At 40.6% G+C, this 19,272-nt stretch overlaps 1 protein-coding gene across 2 annotated transcripts; it reads right to left on the minus strand.

The window, feature by feature from the left end:
• Positions 1-3,948: 3,948 nt before the first annotated feature.
• Positions 3,949-18,873, minus strand: ap1s1 (adaptor related protein complex 1 subunit sigma 1). Of its 2 annotated transcripts, none has more exons than XM_078276159.1 (5): positions 18,695-18,873; positions 15,079-15,257; positions 7,432-7,540; positions 7,120-7,257; positions 3,949-6,081 (listed from the first exon to the last, which is right to left on the minus strand). In XM_078276159.1, exons 1-5 carry the CDS (start codon positions 18,695-18,697, stop codon positions 6,034-6,036), a joined length of 477 nt encoding a protein of 158 aa, XP_078132285.1. In that variant the 5' UTR covers positions 18,698-18,873; the 3' UTR covers positions 3,949-6,033. The 2 variants fall into 2 exon arrangements, with proteins under 2 accessions (XP_078132285.1, XP_078132286.1); XM_078276160.1 differs by lacking the exon at positions 18,695-18,873 and adding an exon at positions 18,525-18,601.
• Between the last annotated feature and the right edge of the window lie 399 nt (positions 18,874-19,272).

Here is a 19,272-nt window from a genome sequence, read left to right on the forward strand (position 1 = left end):
AAGCGTGAGCATCACGACTATAGAAACTAAACAGTTGGAGAGAGATCGGGAAGGCAGCGGGAGCGGGACGCAGCCAGGAGGAGGCTATAACAAGTTTGCTTTTAGACGTGGTCGGACAACATATCGGGGTTTTTTTTTTTTTTTTTAAAGCAAACTAGGACATTTAGGGCCACAAGAGCAATACATATTTAAATTGTGAGATTCAAATTAAAAGTGTGAAGAAAAGGCAAGACTTAAAATTAGGATTTCTAACATGTTGATAGAAATATTGAATCTCAGAACTCAAACATTTTGCCCCTAATGCTGCTCCGCGCGCACATCAGCTACAATCTGGTGTCTTGGTTTTGCAGCAGTTTTTCCATCATATCAGAGCCTACCTCTTGTGTTCCCCCCCAGTTGTTCCACCACATGCTGACACAGAAAATCAGATCACACAGTGAGCCCTTAACACGGACTGACATTCAGAGTTGAGCGGAGGGAAACCGAGGATTAGTCACTGCTGTGTACAGACGACGACGCTGTGGCTGAACTGACTCTTTGAGACAGGTTCGGGCTCAATGTCCTGCAGCGTGTTCCTGCCGACGACCCCGACATTTTCTTACGTTTTCTTTTTTACAGGAGGTACGCCTGCACATAGGTCACATTTGAGGATGTAGTTCTTCTTAGAGAACATAGTGTTGCAGTCCAATATGTACTCAGAAGTTCTCTTAATAAGCAAGCAACGTGTTCAGCAGGTCACATAAGAAAGAAAATGAATTCCCTAGAAATCAGGAGATGTCTATCCAGAACTCCTGAGAGGACATTATATAAATGAAAAAATAAATTAAACATGCATACATTTTGAGGCAATAGAAGGAAGATTTTTCTCTCTAGGATTATTGGAAAATGTAACAAAACCCTAGTGACAGCCACTGAAACAATATCTGGAATATTGTGATACAGCTTCAAAGAAAATAGTTTCCAAAAAATATCCGTTTCAGCTGAATCAAATGGTCATTCATACATTTTTCCTAATGTAGCACATCACCCAGCCCTATTATAGGTGAAATAGTTTTATGTAAGCACTGACAATGATACATCGTCACAGTGTCAACAGTAACGTCAAGACAAACGGGCTTTTGTAGAGACAGCCTAGCTCTAATCAACAGTCTATGGGGAGGTAATAAAAAAAAAAAAAAACTTAGGAGCTTGGTAAGAAATAGGATTTTATGAATATTTCAGATACATTAATTTCAAGAAAGTTTGCAGAATTTTGAGAAACATAGATAAGACGCTTGCAGACAACTTGCAATCATTTATTTCCTGAATAGTTTTCTAGGAAAAAAAATCTGCTCCATTATACAGTCACACTCATAAGTTTATGAACCCATGCTAAAGTTGACTAAAATGATGAATAAAATAAATCATCTTTTGGAAATTGATCCTAATGCCTTAATTAAAAAAAAAAATAGTAAAAATCCAACCTTTAAGGACACCAATTTTCTTTGTGAATGAATAATGTATCGTAAATAAATAAATGTTCTTCCTTAAAATACAGGGGGCATAAGTCAGTACACCCCTATGTTAAATTCCCATAGAGACAGGCAGACTTTTATTTTTAAAGGCCAGTTATTTCATGGATCCAGGATACTATGATCCTGATAAAGTTCCCTTGGCCTTTGGAATTAAAATAGCCCCCCCACATCATCACATCCCCTTCACCATACCTAGAGATTGGCATGGTTTTATTTCAGTTAGCCTAATAGCTGGTTTGATTTGCATTGAGAGATGATTTTATGGAAAGTACCCCATGCCAATCTCTAGGTATGGTGAAGGGCATGTGATGATGTGGGGGGGGGGGGGCTATTTTAATTACATTTTTGTATTCCTCTTTTTAGTCAACTTTAGCATGGGTTCATAAACTTATGAGTGCCACTGTATATGATGGCCATATTCTGAGCGTTTGTACAAACCCAACATCTGATTGCAAAGAAGTTTAGAGTAACATACTCGTCCCCGTCCACAGCCTTTTAGAAAGTAAACATGTCATGCATAAGATCACGCCAGTACACAAACACACTAAGTAAATTCAACATACAGTTCACATACTGACGCCAGGTTTCCCCCAGTGTATTGCAGGCCTGGTGGCCACCAGGCTTAAGCCACTGGCAATTATTTTGTAATATTTTTTTAAAGAGGTTTAACTGCAGTTACAGTGGGGCGGCTCGGTTGGAAACGTAGTCATATTTTGACATTAGCTTTTAGCGCTGACTTAATGTAGGGCCATATGGTCTGGTTTGAAATTCTCAATTTCCTGATTCCGTCTTTGATTCTGTCATCACAGAAACTATTGGGCTCTACATTAATGCTGCCTTCAGTCTGTGTCTAGTCCCCAGCCGGGCCCTTGTTGAAAAAAAAGACACTTGCCACCGGGCTTTTCTGGAGGAAACCCTGCACTCTGTATTATTGGTGTGAGTAGAGTTGGGTTCTGATTGCTGTGCCCGTTTTGGATCTAGTTCCAGAATATTTGGTCTTGCGAGTCAAAATGATAAACATTTATCATGTTTATCGGCAACAGATTATTTCAACTGAAGCCAATTTATGTTAACTCCTTAACTCAAAAAATGTAACTGGGGAACCCCCCCAAGTTAACATTAATTTACATCATGTCAATAGTTTCAGTTTGTCAGTTTAATAGTCTGACTTCCAGTACTTGGATCAATAAAACAGAAAACAAGTTTTGCAAAGTAAGTAGATTACACTTGTCATTTAAAGTTGGGTTTGGATTATTTTTGTAAGTTTGGTTACAAAATCTTGAAAGCTGACTCAAAGAGTGGAGTCAATTCTGGATTCAGATTCAATAAAATGCCATCAAAGCCCAACCCTACGTGTGAGCATAGCCATAAGAGGTTTGTGCATTTGCTCGACCGACACTAAATGATTTGTCTGATTTACAAGCCGATCTGGACTATGTCAAATGAAGGCAAGATGAGAGAAAAAAAAACATCTTTCCACTTCATCAAGGAAACCGTTTTTATACAGCACGTTGATAGACCTAACCCCAGTGTTTCCCACAGAATTCGATTCTATTTGTGGTGGTAGCTGACCTGGGGTGGGGGGGGGGGGAGTGCAGACTTCTTATATTAATTGTACTGCAAATAATTTTATAGAAAATTCTGCAGGTAACAACAAAGTCAAGTTCATTTGATTAGTATGAACAGGGCACAACCGTAGCTTTTTCCCCAAGGAGCAGGTTTTGCTCCTCAGTTGAAAAATGTAGGAGTGACTTCACTGATTGTGTGGCGAGCCGCAACAAATATATCAATGTATGGGAAACACTGTAAACCCTGACCTGAAACGTGAGGTATGGACCCACTGTGACCATGGTGCTAAAGAATACTCTCAAAACTGCACTTTGCTTAAATTAAATGACATTTTAAAGCCCAGTCCAGACCCCGCGTGACCTTGTTGAGCCTCCGTCTAAAACTCTGCCGTTTCGACCAGATGGCAGTTTGTAACATAGAAATAAAATAGATTATGGATCATTTTATTTCTAGAGTTTGTAGCTGACTTGACACGGTGACTTCTTTATTGGCTGTTGAAACAGGGGACGTCCCTTTTGTTCTAAAACCAGCCTCTGGAGAGTTGACCAGCTGAGTCGCAGCTGGTTTGGGTCGAGCTGAGACGGGGCTGGTTCAGACCACAGCAACTTTTCCCTGCAACGTTCTGAAACGGTTTCGTCTTGTCACCAATCTTTGGTCTGACCTGGGCTTAACCAAGTTGAACAAAGCACCACTTGCAGGCAGAGCATTCATGTGTGATCCTGCCCTTTACCTTTACTGACCTCCATCACTCTAGCAGCGGCTGCTCATCTTGCCTAAGATGCCATTTCAAAACAGAGATCAAATTTAGATCACCAACATCAGTAACAACCACACATTCAAAATGATTAAACATTATAAAAGCATGTACCGTTGTCTAAAATTCCGTTTATTCTAGTTGCCTTGGAATTTCAGTCCCAACAGTAGTACCAGTCAGTAGTACCAGCAGAACAATGTCAAGTTCCAAACTCACCGCTGAACTCTTACCACACCCCCCCCCCCCCCGCCCTCAGTCTCAGTGGCTGCTTCCTGCTGTCTGGGAGGAAAACTAGATGGCGTGTGACTCTCAGTTGCACTGTGTTAAATTGCATAAGACAGACTTGACATTTCCATCTCGTCTGGTACATCAGTCCACTTGTGGTACATATGCATGGCTAATATGTAAACAAGGCTGTTATGCAAATCTCAAAATGTCTTTGGTTCAATATTCACAATCCACAATGCAGTCCATCCCCACTGGGCCCGCTGAAAGATGGGCCAATCACAGATATAGGAATAACTTCCAAACAGTACAACTCTGCCTTTATGAGAAAATTAAAAATAAATATTTTAAAACATCAAGTGTAGTTCAAATAATTGTAATATTATATTGAGAGGGGTGTTTTTGACAACACCTCAGGATTATTAGAACATTTAGGGAGTGGAGCCAGAAAACAAAGGACAATTCTGTTTCGTTACAACCTCTGTTGTCTGTGATAGTCATGGCCCTCAATCCTTTTGGTTATGATAACGTAACTGGTAGGAACGATGGGCGAAATGACAAAAATAAGACCTAAATAATGAAAACGACCCTTTACACAAACTAAGCCTTAAAAAAAAACGGATCGTATAAACACAGAATTTCACTTTAAAAAGTTGTATTCTACATTTTTCTGATTGTCACCAAATCTTATGTGCAGAACCAAACCAACAATGAATGTATCTACTATCAAGTATGTGCGTTTGTAGCTAGCGTTCCATTTACCTCTGAACTCGGAGCTGTGAGTTAACGTCACACCCGAGTTGACCCCGTTCCATTAAAACGAGTCGGATTTCAAACAGTGGGGTTAGCTCTAGCCAGGTTAGCCATTTTGAGCAATACCAGTTGATAACAATGCATTACGCTGTTTTTTTGTGTATACAAACTGCGTAGCAACATGTCCACAGATAAAAGTTGAACAGGACTGTGTGTACGGCTGGTTTAATGAAACACAAATAAGACAGAAGTGCAATTAAAATGTACTGTATGTTACTACAGCTGTCACTACTGTTGATGCACGGAGCAGCCATGTTGGATTATGAAATCCGACTTCAGGGTGCGTGTTTCCAACTTCCGAGTACAAATGGAACGCACTAAAAGCCTGATAAGATCTTCTTCCTCTGTGCCACAGAGCTCCAGTGTTGTCAAAAACGATTAAAACCCATCAGTACGTCACACTGTTGCACTGGGTGACAAGTTCCTTCATTACCATACACACACACACACACACACACACACACACACACACACACACACAGGTATATTTGGATTCAGTCGCACATACACCGTCCTGCTGCTGGAGATAAACACTAGAACTGCAAATGTGGATTAATCCGCCGTTGAATATAGTCCCCAATAAATGCACTAATTGTATAAACTACAGTAGCCAGCTGTTTTTTGTTTTGTTTTTATAAATGAATTTAAAAACATGAACATCTTGGGCAGGAACCAATGTGCTTGGAGCTGAGTGTAACCGACAGCTTAGGGAAGTCAGAGAGTTTTGCGTGCGAGATGAACTAACTCGTTGTTAGTGTTGGTCTTTTCATGAGAATTGATGAAAATACAAAAAACATGAAATAGCATCAGACTCATCATTTAGGTGATGCCCCTTTTATCTAATTACCCAATTCCCTGACCTAGTCTCAGTCCACTTGCAGTGCCTGACACACACACACACACACACACACACACACACACACACACACACACACACACACACGGGCCAGTCAATGCAAGGATCTTCCATTCTTAACTGAGTCTCCTCCCCAGTTAAACACTGTACAGCAGTCGCCAGAGCCAAAGATACACAGAACCAACGCTTGTCAGTCCAAGCCAGTTCAATCCCAGATTGTGTCGCCCCCCCCCCCCACCCCACCCCTATCAACCAGCTCTCCGCCTTATAGTATCTATAGTCTCTCACACGGCTGCTGTGTACTACGCCAGGCCCATCTCCTCCAACACACTCCTGGGGGACTCGTCCTCCTGTCAAAAGGAAACACAGAGAGTTAGAGTTAGGATAGAGGACTCATTTAAAAAAACATGTATATCACACCGCTACAGTCACACTTTTTTCCAATCACGTGACATTATGGCATTATGCAAACGTTAAACATTCAGAAATGTCGAAAGCAAAAACAAACATAATGCAGTCTATGGCAGCCAGAGACCATCTAAGGTAGGATATTAAACCTCACTATGTGTCTGTGGCTCTGAGCACTTAAAAAAACACGCCATTCACTGAAAGCTGAATGTCTGTTTAAATCCATAATCTTCTCCACCTATTGTTTTATCTGGCAGGGCCCAATTCAAATCTAAATTTTGCCAGTTTTAGACTGTATTTTTTTTTTTTTAAACCCTCCATTTTGACCATATAGTTCCAGGAGCTAATTGACTATAGGAACTAAATTGAGGAAGAAACTGCATCTGTAGAACAAAACAAAAAATAGACAATTTAGATCAATAACGGATTAAAAACTGATGGCACCGCTTGAGACGCAATATTTACACACGAGTAAACGACAAACATTTGTGTTGTGATTCTATGCTTTAAATATAATGCATGTTTTTGTCTCTCTCATTATGTCTCTCTCTCTTTTACATAACATTACATAATAATGGACTTTGCAGCACCCAGTGGTAGCTGTGGGAACAAAGCTGTGCACAAGGTGTAGCAGGTGAGGTTTGCGTTTAACCAATCAGTGACACTCAAGCGCAAACCCCGCACTGCATAACTCCTGGGCCAGAAAATGCTAACGTCAGAGCTTTTGAGGGCCAGATGCTACGGCGCTAAATGTATGGTCACTCTGGTAGAACAGCAGGTTCCTGAGATCCTAAAATGTCACCCAGACCACTGGAAAAGCTTTACCTGGTATTTGTCTTAAGGGCAACTATTATATAGCATTTCCAGGATAATACTTGTATTTTTTGTTTGTACTAGAACATGTTTACATGTTCCATTATGTTTGTGATAACCTGCTAACTAATGTAGAAAGAGAAGGGAAAGGCTAAAGGCCAGGGTACCTCCTGCAGTAGGTCCGCCTGTTCGATGGCTTTGAGGACGCTCTTCTTAGACGTATCCTGGATCTCTCCTCCCATCAGGAACTCATCGAGGATGAAGTAGGCCTTCTCAAAGTTAAAGATGATGTCCAGCTCACATACCTGCACAAACACAACAAACTTTAGCATCTGTTTGTTTATTGCACGTAATATCATTGTGATATTCAACGTTATCGCATATCTTCCTGACATCGTGCAGCCCTACTGTAGTTAAAACCAACTACAGAAAGCAAACGGAGCAGGAACAACGCAGGGATTCACAGATTTTTGACTTACACTGCCAAAGTATTTATCCAGAAGCTCTACAAAGCGGTGGATGACTTCCAGTGTGATCAGCTCGTTGTCCTGCTCTTCGATTGCACAACAGAAATACAGGCTGGCGTACCTGTACACAATTACACACGCACATACAACATATATAAACAAATCTGACAAAATTAGGGCTGGATATCATTCAAAAATGTTCAATAGCGATATCGCTACCAATACCGTGACATTGATACCGGTTCTGGTTCGATACCAATTTTATAAAACAGAAAGAAATAACATTACGTCACAAATCTTTTTATTTATTTTTCAGCTCCTACAAGTTGAGTCCTGTCTGTGTAACGGAGAGTTTTTCCTGCGTGACGTTAGACAGCCAATCACAAACATTATCGGTCTTCATAGAAGCATGCTGCATGCTTATTGGCTCACTGACACCGATGAGATTTACTCCTTAGGTTTTGAAATTGGGTATTGAATGACGAGGCATCTTTCCATACTTTAGAGGCAATTCGGTCGGTGCCTAAAAAGTATTGCAATCGGTACCCAGCCCTAGACAAAATGAATTCTTCTCCATGGCGGAGCTGGAAACAAGACTAAAACATGCCCTTTTTTAACCAAGTGAAAACATGCACATATAGACATCTGAAGTAGCAACCACTGTGTCTACATGACACCAAAGCTAAAAGTGTTTGAGCTGCAGTTCCCTTTAATTGCCACTAGATGCTGCCTCAGAGGAAACAAGCTAATGGATTTTACTATACGGACGCTGCTTCTGTTTAGCGCTGGGCAATATGGAGAAAATCTCAGTTATCAATCAGATATCATGATATTCTTGACCAAATACCTCGATAACGATATTGTGGGTTTGACAATTGGTGCTTTCACAAAATATTTACACAATGGCATTTTTGATAATCATCAATAATGCGGATACAATGACTAAGTAGGTAAAGACGAATAAAAAGAACAACTAGAACAGTCTGGAAAGTTCAGAAAATGATATCACTTTTGCTGGCACATGGCCTTTTTTGATGCCTTCATTCCGTTACTCATTTCCTGCAAAAAACGTTTCATGCCGAAGCTCTTTGTACATCTCCTGAATACGTTGTCTCAGATCGTCGTTTTGATCGAGCTATTGGCCTCTTTCTCAGATTCTGCATTCATATGCAGATATCCGTTTATTGAGATAACTAAACTATCAGTTGACATTTTGTCTACCTGCACTTCACCTTCACGCAAAGTAAACGGTTAAGACGGTTGTCCAGAAGACACGGTAACAACACCGCAACCATGTGAATTATTGCAAAGAATCACACATCTACGGTTGTTGAATCTGTGGTTTTCTGTTATGCTTTCACCGCACAAAAAAGTGCAAGTTTGGGAGCGCACTAGGACAACCTTTTGCATAATTTTTTGGGGTTATTAATCTGCTGATGCGTTCTCGATTAATCAGTCTATAAAACACCAAAATATCCAAGAGCCCAAGATGACTTCATTAAATGGCATGTTTTGTCCAACCAACAGTCTAAAACCCAATATTATTCAATATACTACAACCTAAGAGACATATACTCACATTTCAGAACCTAAAACTATCATATTTTTGGCCTTTTTTTGTTTGAAAAAAGCGATTAATTATCAAAACAGCTTCCCATTCATTCTGTTTGTCATGGTTGTGGTTTCTGTTGTGATTTTGCAAGTTTATTTCAGTAATTCATTCCCTGTTTCCTTCTGGTTTACTGTCATGTGTTCCTGTATTCTCTGTTGTATTTTACCCTGTTCCATCCGTGTGTATGTTTCATGCTTCAGATTCTGGTTTTACTTGGTAGTGTGTTTCTCTTGCGTCATGTCTTGTGTTACTTCCTGCCTTGTGTTTTCCCCGCCTCAGCCTGATGTGTTCCTCTTATCTCTTGTTACTACCCTCGTTACCTTGTGTATTTAGACTCTGTGCTTTCTTTGTCTGTTCGTCGTCGTTTCTCCCGGTGTTATTCCCTAAACAGTGGATGCACATTTGACATTTAATTAGACAAAATGCCAGGCAATAAACGGGTTAACAGGAGGTTTCTGGCAAACGGTAGAGCTTGTGCAGTGTTGCCTCAGTCTCCACTGCAGGAAATCCCTCTGTGCTCACCGCATCACCTGCCCACGCACACGCTGCTTCGTTTACTTAGCCCACCTCTGCATTCTGCTCTTCTACAGTAATGAGCCCCGACACACACTGATCTCTGTGTGCGAGTGTGTGTAATACTCATGTTGTGGGGACATAAATGACATGTGGATTCACCCTCCTTTTAAGGACAAAATGCAAGTCCTCATAATGTAAATCATTACATTTTACGGTGAAGGCAGCGGTCGGGTTAGGGTGAGTCTCCAGGAAATAAATTCAAGTCGATATAATGTACTCTAAGTGATGGAAACCCGACTGCGTGTGTGTTGATTGGATGCTCTGCACTGGGATCAAAGCCCAGAGATTATAGAGCCTATATAGTGCAGCATTTTACAGGGTTTTATTCAAATAAAAGTTATTGAGTTTGAAAAGTGATTCATTCAATTTGGATTTAAGTTGCATATATAAAGTCAAAGTTAAAAGGGCCATTTTGTTCCATTTCCTTATTCTGGCGTTTAATGAGACTTTTTTTAAATCAAAAATAATCTTAAAATCTTAAATGAAATGATTTATTGATAAACCATTTACATAAAACAAGTTCACATGCCAGGAAAAAGAAATGAAAAAAGCCAAATGGGCATTTAACATACAGTGGGGCAAAAAAGTATTTAGTCAGCCACCAATTGTGCAAGTTCTCCCACTTAAAAATATGAGAGAGGCCTGTAATTTTCATCATAGGTACACTTCAACTATGAGAGACAAAATGAGAAAAAAAAAATCTAGAAAATCACATTGTAGGATTTTTAATGAATTTATTTACAAATTCCTCGGGAAAATAAGTATTTGGTCTCCTACAAACAAGCAAGATTTCTGGCTCTCACAGACCTGTAACTTCTTCTTTAAGAGGCTCCTCTGTCCTCCACTTGTTACCTGTATTAATGGCACCTGTTTGAACTTGTTATCAGTATAAAAGACACCTGTCCACAACCTCAAACAGTCACACTCCAAACTCCACTATGGCCAAGACCAAAGAGCTTCAAAGGACACCAGAAACAAAATTGTAGACCTGCACCAGACTGGGAAGACTGAATCTGCAATAGGTAAGCAGCTTGGTGTGAAGAAATCAACTGTGGGAACAATTATAAGAAAATGGAAGACATACAAGACCACTAATAACCTCCCTCAATCCGGGGCTCCACGCAAGATCTCACCCCGTGGGGTCAAAATGATCACAAGAACGGTGAGCAAAAATCCCAGAACCACACGAGGGGACCTAGTGAATGACCTGCAGAGAGCTGGGACCAAAGTAACAAAGGCTACCATCAGTAACACACTACACCGCCAGGGACTCAAATCCTGCAGTGCCAGACGTGTCCCTCCCTGCTTAAGCCAGTACATGTCCAGGCCCGTCTGGAGTTTGCTAGAGAGCATTTGGATGATCCAGAAGAGGATTGGGAGAATGTCATATGGTCAGATGAAACCAAAATAGAACTTTTTGGTAAAAACTCAACTCGTCGTGTTTGGAGGGGAAATAATGCTGAGTTGCATCCAAAGAACACCATACCTACTGTGAAGCATGGGGGGTGGAAACATCATGCTTTGGGGCTGTTTTTCTGCAAAGGGACCAGGACGACTGATCCGTGTAAACGAAAAAATGAATGGGGCCATGTATCGTGAGATTTTGAGTGAAAACCTCCTTCCGTCAGCAAGGGCATTGAAGATGAAACATGGCTGGGTCTTTCAGCATGACAATGATCCCAAACACACTGCCCGGGCAACGAAGGAGTGGCTTTGTAAGAAGCATTTCAAGGTCCTGGAGTGGCCTAGCCAGTCTCCAGATCTCAACCCCATAGAAAATCTTTGGAGGGAGTTGAAAGTCTGTGTTGCCCAGTGACAGCCCCAAAACATCACTGCTCTAGAGGAGATCTGCATGGAGGAATGGGCCAAAATACCAGCAACAGTGTGTGAAAACTTTGTGAAGACTTACAGAAAACGTTTGACCTTTGTCATTGCCAACAAAGGGTATAGAACAAAGTATTGAGATGAACTTTCGTTATTGACCAAATACTTATTTTCCACCATAATTTGCAAATAAATTCATTAAAAATCCTACAATGTGATTTTCTGGATTTTTTTTTCTCATTTTGTCTCTCATAGTTGAAGTGTACCTATGATGAAAATTACAGGCCTCTCTCATCTTTTTAAGTAGGAGAACTTGCACAATTGGTGGCTGACTAAATACTTTTTTGCCCCACTGTATATATTTGAACAGTAACATCCTGTCTCTTTTCTGTGTGAGAAGAAATGAATTAAAGGTGGTTTAGGTTTCCAGCCCTGTGCATACTTTAATTCAATCTGTATTGCAAGATAAAGCTTTTGCTCTGAAAACCACCGTGCACTGGAAGATTAATTGTTGAGACCGCTGCAGCTCTATCTCATCTCACGTTAGAAATTTAACAAGAACTGATGTTTACACTTACTAAACAGTGGATGCACATTTGACATTTAAAAATTCAAAATGCCGTAGGTTTCTGGCAAACGGCAGAGCTTCTACTGCTAGTGAGGTGTTCCCTCAGTTCATCTCCACTGCAGGAAATCCCTCTGTGCTTGCCGCATCACCCACCCACCTGCCCACGCACACACTGCTTCGGTTGGTTAGCCCACCTCTGCGTTCTGCTCTTCTACAGTAATGAGCTCTGACACACACATCTCTGTGTGTGTGTGTGTGTGTGTGTGTGTCTGTTTTACATCAATGAGGGTGGACTGCTGGGTCTCACCCTTTCCACCCACCTAAAATCGAATGCGGCTCAGCCCACGGACAAACAGAGGAGAACTTCTCATTGGTCCGTGGGAGGTGAACTAAAGTGAAGAGTAGACACACTCAAACCAAAGAATCTGCTGCATGTCGGTTTTAAGACTTTTGTTTTAATGGAAATCAATTAATCCCCGTTTTTAAGTGCCTCTTGTCGGTCGACAGAAAATAAATCAACTATAATTTGCCAATCAATTTACTAATTTCTCTCATTTTTGTGCGGTTCATCTAGCTCAGGTATCTTCAACAGGTGGTCCGGGAACCCTAGGGGGTCCTCAGAGTCAATGGAGGGGGGCCTCCAAATTAAGTCTTAACATGAATCGAACATATGATTGGCAAATATAAATCCCAATTGATGATAGGCTTACTGGCCTATAGGTAAGGCAGTCCACAGATACAGTTAATCCTAAGGATTCACTCTGCCACATGTATGTTTAACATTAAAACATGATTTAGAATCATGCCAACAATTATTAGGCTATTTTAATAGCTTCGTATTTTAGGCAAAAAGGTATCCCTACATGTCATTGAAGGCCCAGTTTAATAGGCAACCTAATTTTCTACAAAAGATGTAGTAGGGGGTCCCTGCTCCATCTCTCTATCAGTTGCGGGGTCCTCGGCTTAAAACAACATTGAAGACCCCTGATCTAGCTGCTACAATGCGATATTGATATATTGCCAATGTACATGTATGCCAGCAAATCAAACATATCAAACATTTATGGGTTTTGAACTAAAAACAAACAATTCAAAAATGTCAATTTGGGCTCTGGGAAAATTTATAATGGGCATTTTTCACTATTTCATACACTAAACGATTCATCAAGAAAACAAATGGCAGCTTACATAATAATGGAAATGCTAAGCTGCAGCTCTACATACAATTTATTAGCCAATGAATTATCAATATCATCCTCTCTGCCTGCCAACAGAGTAGTGCCAAGTCTTATATTGATCTGACTATTTTGTCATCCATAACTACATACAGACTCTTACAAGACATACAACGTTTCGGTCTTAGACCTTCATCAGGTAAGTTTATTGTTGCTTTCAGGTGCAACAATAAACTGTTATAGTTATACAAGGTGCATCCTTGTACAGTATGTTGCATTTCCAACATACTGTACAAGGATGCACCTTGTATAACTATAACAGAACTTACCTGATGAAGGTCTAAGACTGAAACGTTGTATTTTTCAAAAAAAATGATTTCTTGTGTAATGGTCAGTGTGCGGGACTTTCTCTAAGGTTTTGATCTGCTACTTTTGATCATATCCTACGCACCTGCCCGACAAAAGAGGTGTGCAAAAAAGCTTTCTTACAAAGACCTTAATGAAGGAAATTTCGGACCTATATCACGACATAAAAGTACACCATAATGTAGAGTTACACAAGTACTTGCAAGGTAAATACATGTATTCAAATTGAATAAAAGCGACACGGAGTAATACTAACCTGTACATATACAGAGAATTATATTTGGACGAGCAAAAGAAAGAGCTACAACACCACAGAATAACAAAAAAAAAATACATTACTACTGAATTTAAGACTTTTTAAGGGAGAACATTTTTTATTTTGAAACTGAAGACTTTTTAAGACCCTGTGGAAACTCTGATGATACTGCTGTTCTCTTGTTGGCTCACTTGTGATGTGTGTGTCCTAGTTAATTACAGTCTAACCAGTTAAAAGAATCTGGACTTCTGGACTGTGGGTTGACTGGCGGGGAGGTTAAAATGCTGGTAAGATGGTTGTGTTAGTTATTAACGGCTTAATTATTGGGGACTTAAACATCTTCTTAATTCAACTTGGAACAGGAGTAAAATTGAGTCACTAGGCTATTCATAATGTCAAATATTCTATTTTTGGCAAACTGGGTCAGACAGAGATGCACTTCCTCCTCCACTGGGAAAAAGTATCTTCACTAAGAGATTTACACCTAGGAATAGAGTGCGGATCGGGCCGCATTTTTCTGTCCGAGCCCGGCCCGCGTCCGACGGAGCAGTAACCGAACCCGGCCCGAGCCTGACAGGCATTAAGATATTTATGTCCGAGCCCGACACAGTTAAAATCTCGTTTTTTTTTCCTCATACGAATGACAGACACGTTTGTTTTGCGTGGAAAGCCCGCTTTTATCAGCGCACACGGGGCAACATTTCTGAGGACTGACTATGGTTGACTGCTCCTCAGATCTCTGCAGGGTAAATCCAGACAGCTAGCTAGACTATCTGTCCAATCTGAGTTTTCTCTCGCACGACTAAAACTACTTTTGAACGTACACACGTTCCACCAAAACAAGCTCCTTCCCGAGGATATTTTTGCAGAGGCACTGTTGCTCGATCCGGCGCTTAGCGCCGCCCACGACAATTGTGATTGGTTCAAAGAAATGCCAATAAACCAGAGCACGTTTTTTTCCGCAGCGCTGTGGAGGAAAGTCTGGCAAAGTGAGACTAGTGAATGTGTGAATGAGAACAGTTTTTCTTTTATGAGAGACAGGAACATTTCATTGCCAAGACAATAAAAGGCATTCTATTCAAAATGAAATGCTTGGCTGGTTGTCTGGTTAATGTGCCGTCTTTAATATTCTCACTCAGCCAATGATAAGAGAAAGTGAGAATGATGTAAAAAATGAAGTACCTCGTTAAAAGACTCACTGACACTTCTGGGAGACACTTCCGGCTGGCCAGCAGAAACGAGTGCAACGTTTTGAGAGTTTATGATTTGGCGTTCTTTTTACCTTTTGTAGACAATCTTGAGGTCCCTCCATTCGAGGAAGCTGCACATCTTTGGTTTACGGGCGAGCACTATCTGCATCAGCTCCCTGACCATCTTCTTCTTGTCGCGCTCCGCTGTGGCGGTGTACCACTTCTGCAGACGCAGCTTCCCCTGCCGGCTGAAAAGCAGCATGAAACGCATCTACACACAGACAGGGACACAGACAATTCAAAACAAGGGAAAGCATTATTGACTTTTTGATTTGATTGAATATATATTCCACATGTTGATCCATCTGCCGACCAATGAGAAAAGTGATAGGGCTGGGGACAACGTGCTTTTGTCCCGATTCAATTCTTTCACGAGACATGGTTGCCGATCCGATCCGTGCTGGGATTTTCATTTATTGTGATTGGATAGTGCGACTATTGCGGTTTTGCCTTTTAACTTAAGGTGCATTTTTGATCCAGGTCTTCATCAATCAACTTAACGTTTGAGAGCAATCCGTCTAAATACCTTCATCAAGTCCGTTTTCAATTTTCGACATTAGATTTTAGTAGTGATGTTGACGTGCTGCGTAGAGTAATCCTGCAAGTTTTCCGTGAAGCGCAGGTCGAGGCTTTCATCGTTTTAGACCAATGAGGTCCATTGGTGACGCGGGAAGCCCTTACACAGTTGAGAAATTATTGTTCCTGAAAAAAAGAAAAATAAAGTCTCCCCTCTGAGTCATTTTTCTAGTTACACAAGCACATTCATCGCCCTCTGCCTGACTAAACCAGTACCAGTACCAGATACCAGTATCTGTATCGGCTCCGATACTGCCTAAAACGCTGCTATCGGTATCGGGAAGTACTGGAGTTTATAAACCGATCCGATACAACGTTATAAAGCCCTAAAGAAAATCAACGTTAAAGTAGTTTATTTATGTTCTTTTTCCGTTATAACTGGCTGTCAAACTGCAAAATAAAAGAAAGTTCTGGGGCGTTCATGTTTCACAAAGAGTTTAACCTGAGCCAGACTGACAACAAAGATAGAAATCATATCACATCCATACAGGGATAGTAGTATACAGTTCTTAAAACATAATAAAATATATGACACACTGGTATCGGATCGGTACTCGGTATCGGCCGATACGCAAGTTCAGGTATCGGAATCGGTATCGGGAAGCAAAAAATGGTATCGGGCCATGTCTACCAATATTGCCCCTCCTGCCATTATCATGAAACAATTATTTACCAAAGGATTGATCAAACACATGTGATGCATTACTCACAAGACAAGTGAAGTTATGTTATACAACCCTTGGCCTACTTATCAGAAAACACTATATTAATAGGCTATCAAATGGATTACACGTAACGCTACTGTAAAAAAAAAAAAAAACGTTTTCAAATGAAACACATGCAATAAACCGCTCAGGATTTAGTGTAACCCCCTAACCCTAACCCAACAACAAAGCAGTCGCATCATCTCTCGCTTCTTTGCCTTTTCTTCCCCCTCTTTTTCCAAAGCTGCCTTCGAAGCTCAAAAAATGCCCTAGAAGCCTCATGAAATTAACCTTTTCGCAAAGCAATTTGCTGGAATGCTTTATCTCACCATCATTACATTCTGGTGAATTTCCCCCACATAGAAAACATTTCGATGGAGACATACCGCACAATAGAAAATACACCAAACTACTTTCACAACTTCCAAAACTATTACATGTGGCTTTATTTTGAAAGTTTTTTTTTCCCCATCTCCAATTAGTGTCAATTAGGAATTGGAGTATCAGTCAATACCTATGCTTGGTCCGATTTTGTCATGGAAGACTCTCAGCGGACCAGTACGACTCGCAAGGCAAGGGTCACGTGAACAACGCGGATGGCTGAGCCAGCACTAGCCCTAGCGAGCTAATCTGCTAGCATTGTTGACTACTGCCTGAAGTATTTAGCTGGGAACTTGGGAGAAATTCTCTGATAACAGAACTGGAAGACATTGGACATTTTGAAGGGATCCTTCAATGTGGTTATGATGGATATAGTGTTATATTTTAGAGGAGGGTTAGGTTATCTATCTACCTTGGCTGCCTTCGTCAATCGCAACCTTTGCCTTGGCAGTTTGTAGCCATCGAGAGTCTCCCACGTGGCTGCACAGGACTTGGGTTAAAATGGGCTGACATTAAAATTCTGCTGAAATATGTAACTAGGCAAGTGTATGCTAACACATTACCTATAGCAACTTTATAAACTGCGCATTTCCAGGTGCTGTGCATGTCCAATAATTGATGAATCCCTCTTAAATTATCAGATTTCTGTGATATTACACACACGCACAAAAGATAGCCTATTATATAGCTGCATTATATTCACAGACAGACCACACACACACACACACACACACACACACACACACACACACACACACACACGATAGCCTACTGTACAGCTGCATTATATTCACAGGCAAATGCAACCATGAGTGAATATCAACACACACGACAGTGACTCTGGGATTATTGCAGCTTTAAGGAAACTCTACAACTCACAAAACCACAACATCAATCTACTGTACCATCTACTAGTGATCTTTACTTACATCCGCCTGCTACATGTCTTTAGCTCTGTTCGGTCTATATGACAAAGAGACAACGGGGGAGGTGTAGATCCTGTTTGTTTTACAGCAGCAGGATACTTGGATGGAGGATAACTAAATATTGACTGATCAGCTATTTAAAAACATGTCCCATTTGTTAGGTGCAAAGAAAACTTTAGTGTATACGATTTATTTACAGCTTCACAGTTCCAGGTCCTGATTCAGACATGTAAAAAACTAAAAACTTGGTCTTTTTGAACAGCAAGAAGACAGAACAGAACCCACAGCTCATATTTTGTGTATGTAAACATCAAAATGATATAGGGTGCTAAATCTTCTTAAAAAAAAGAAACCCAACATGTATAGACTGGAGTGTAAATGCCATACACACATTTTAACTTAATCAAACAACAAAAGACATTGTTGTTGCACCAACTAAGTTAGCTACATCTGAGTGCCAGCAACAATTGTCATTATAGCCATTGAAATTAAAGGAGCATTAGTAGCCATTTATATACACTATTTGGACCATGTAATGTAAAAAAAAAAAAAAAACAGTGACAAATGAATGTATGCTTTGCATTCTAATCTGACAATAAAATAATGCTGTGCAAACAAGCTGTAGGTTGGCAGGCAGCCGGAAACAGTCAGCTGAGTAACAGCCATCCAACTGTCACCTCTATTGTTGACACCGACTAAAACCTGGGCCTTAACTCGTTACCTGCGACTTGGAAGCTCGGCAATTATTCAAATATTAAATTATCACTGTCTGCAAACCTCAATTTTAACATTAACTGGATATCATTAAGATAACGTTACAGCTAACATTACACAGGCCATACGCTAATTGAAAGCCCTACAGTGTGTTAGATATACAAGGCTATTTTCCACCTTACGCTGTTATACGGCCTGTTAGCTTGCAGGCTATATGCTGACAGAAGCCAGGTGAAGGTAGCGCAGGTGGGACACTTCCTGAAATCATACACCTTGCTAGCATTAGCTTAGCGCCTAGCCCCCCGGCTTTTTTTTTAGGCGAAAGATAAGCAGGAAGGTTAACTTACCATTTGTTTTGAATTTTTTAAGCTACTGCGACGTTACAAACAAACACTACGTCTACACTGCCTGGTCCACGTAAAGGAATACACCGCGGCTAACGTTGTCAGTGCATGTCTGTGTCAGAGTCACTGAAGCTATGCTGAACGAGCCGAACCCATTCCCTGCTACTCTGAGCAGTTCCGCCTCCAGTAAGCATGCGCACACTATCTTTTTGCCCTCAGTTTCGCCTCTCAGGTAACACCCCTCTTGTTCTTCTAGGTTATACCAAAGAGTATACTCTTTGGTTATGCTAGGCTACAGAAAAACACAAAACAAAAAAAACACCAAACAACTACACGAAATGACCCCATATTTCCTAATTTGTAATATTATAGCCTACTAACCTACCAACCCTCTTCTTATTTCCCTAAAGTCAGGTCCTGTGCATAGTAGTGATTTTTAACTCCATTTCTGCCCTGTCTTATGCCCTATTTTTCTTAATATCGCCGTCTCTAAACAATATTTACTGCAATGCATACAATAATTATGTTTCAAGATATCTTGAAAACAAAAACAAAATGCTGTCTTGACCATATAGGCCCCA

The sequence above is a fragment of the Sander vitreus genome, chromosome 19, assembly GCF_031162955.1.
Source record: "Sander vitreus isolate 19-12246 chromosome 19, sanVit1, whole genome shotgun sequence".
Lineage (NCBI taxonomy): Eukaryota > Metazoa > Chordata > Actinopteri > Perciformes > Percidae > Sander > Sander vitreus.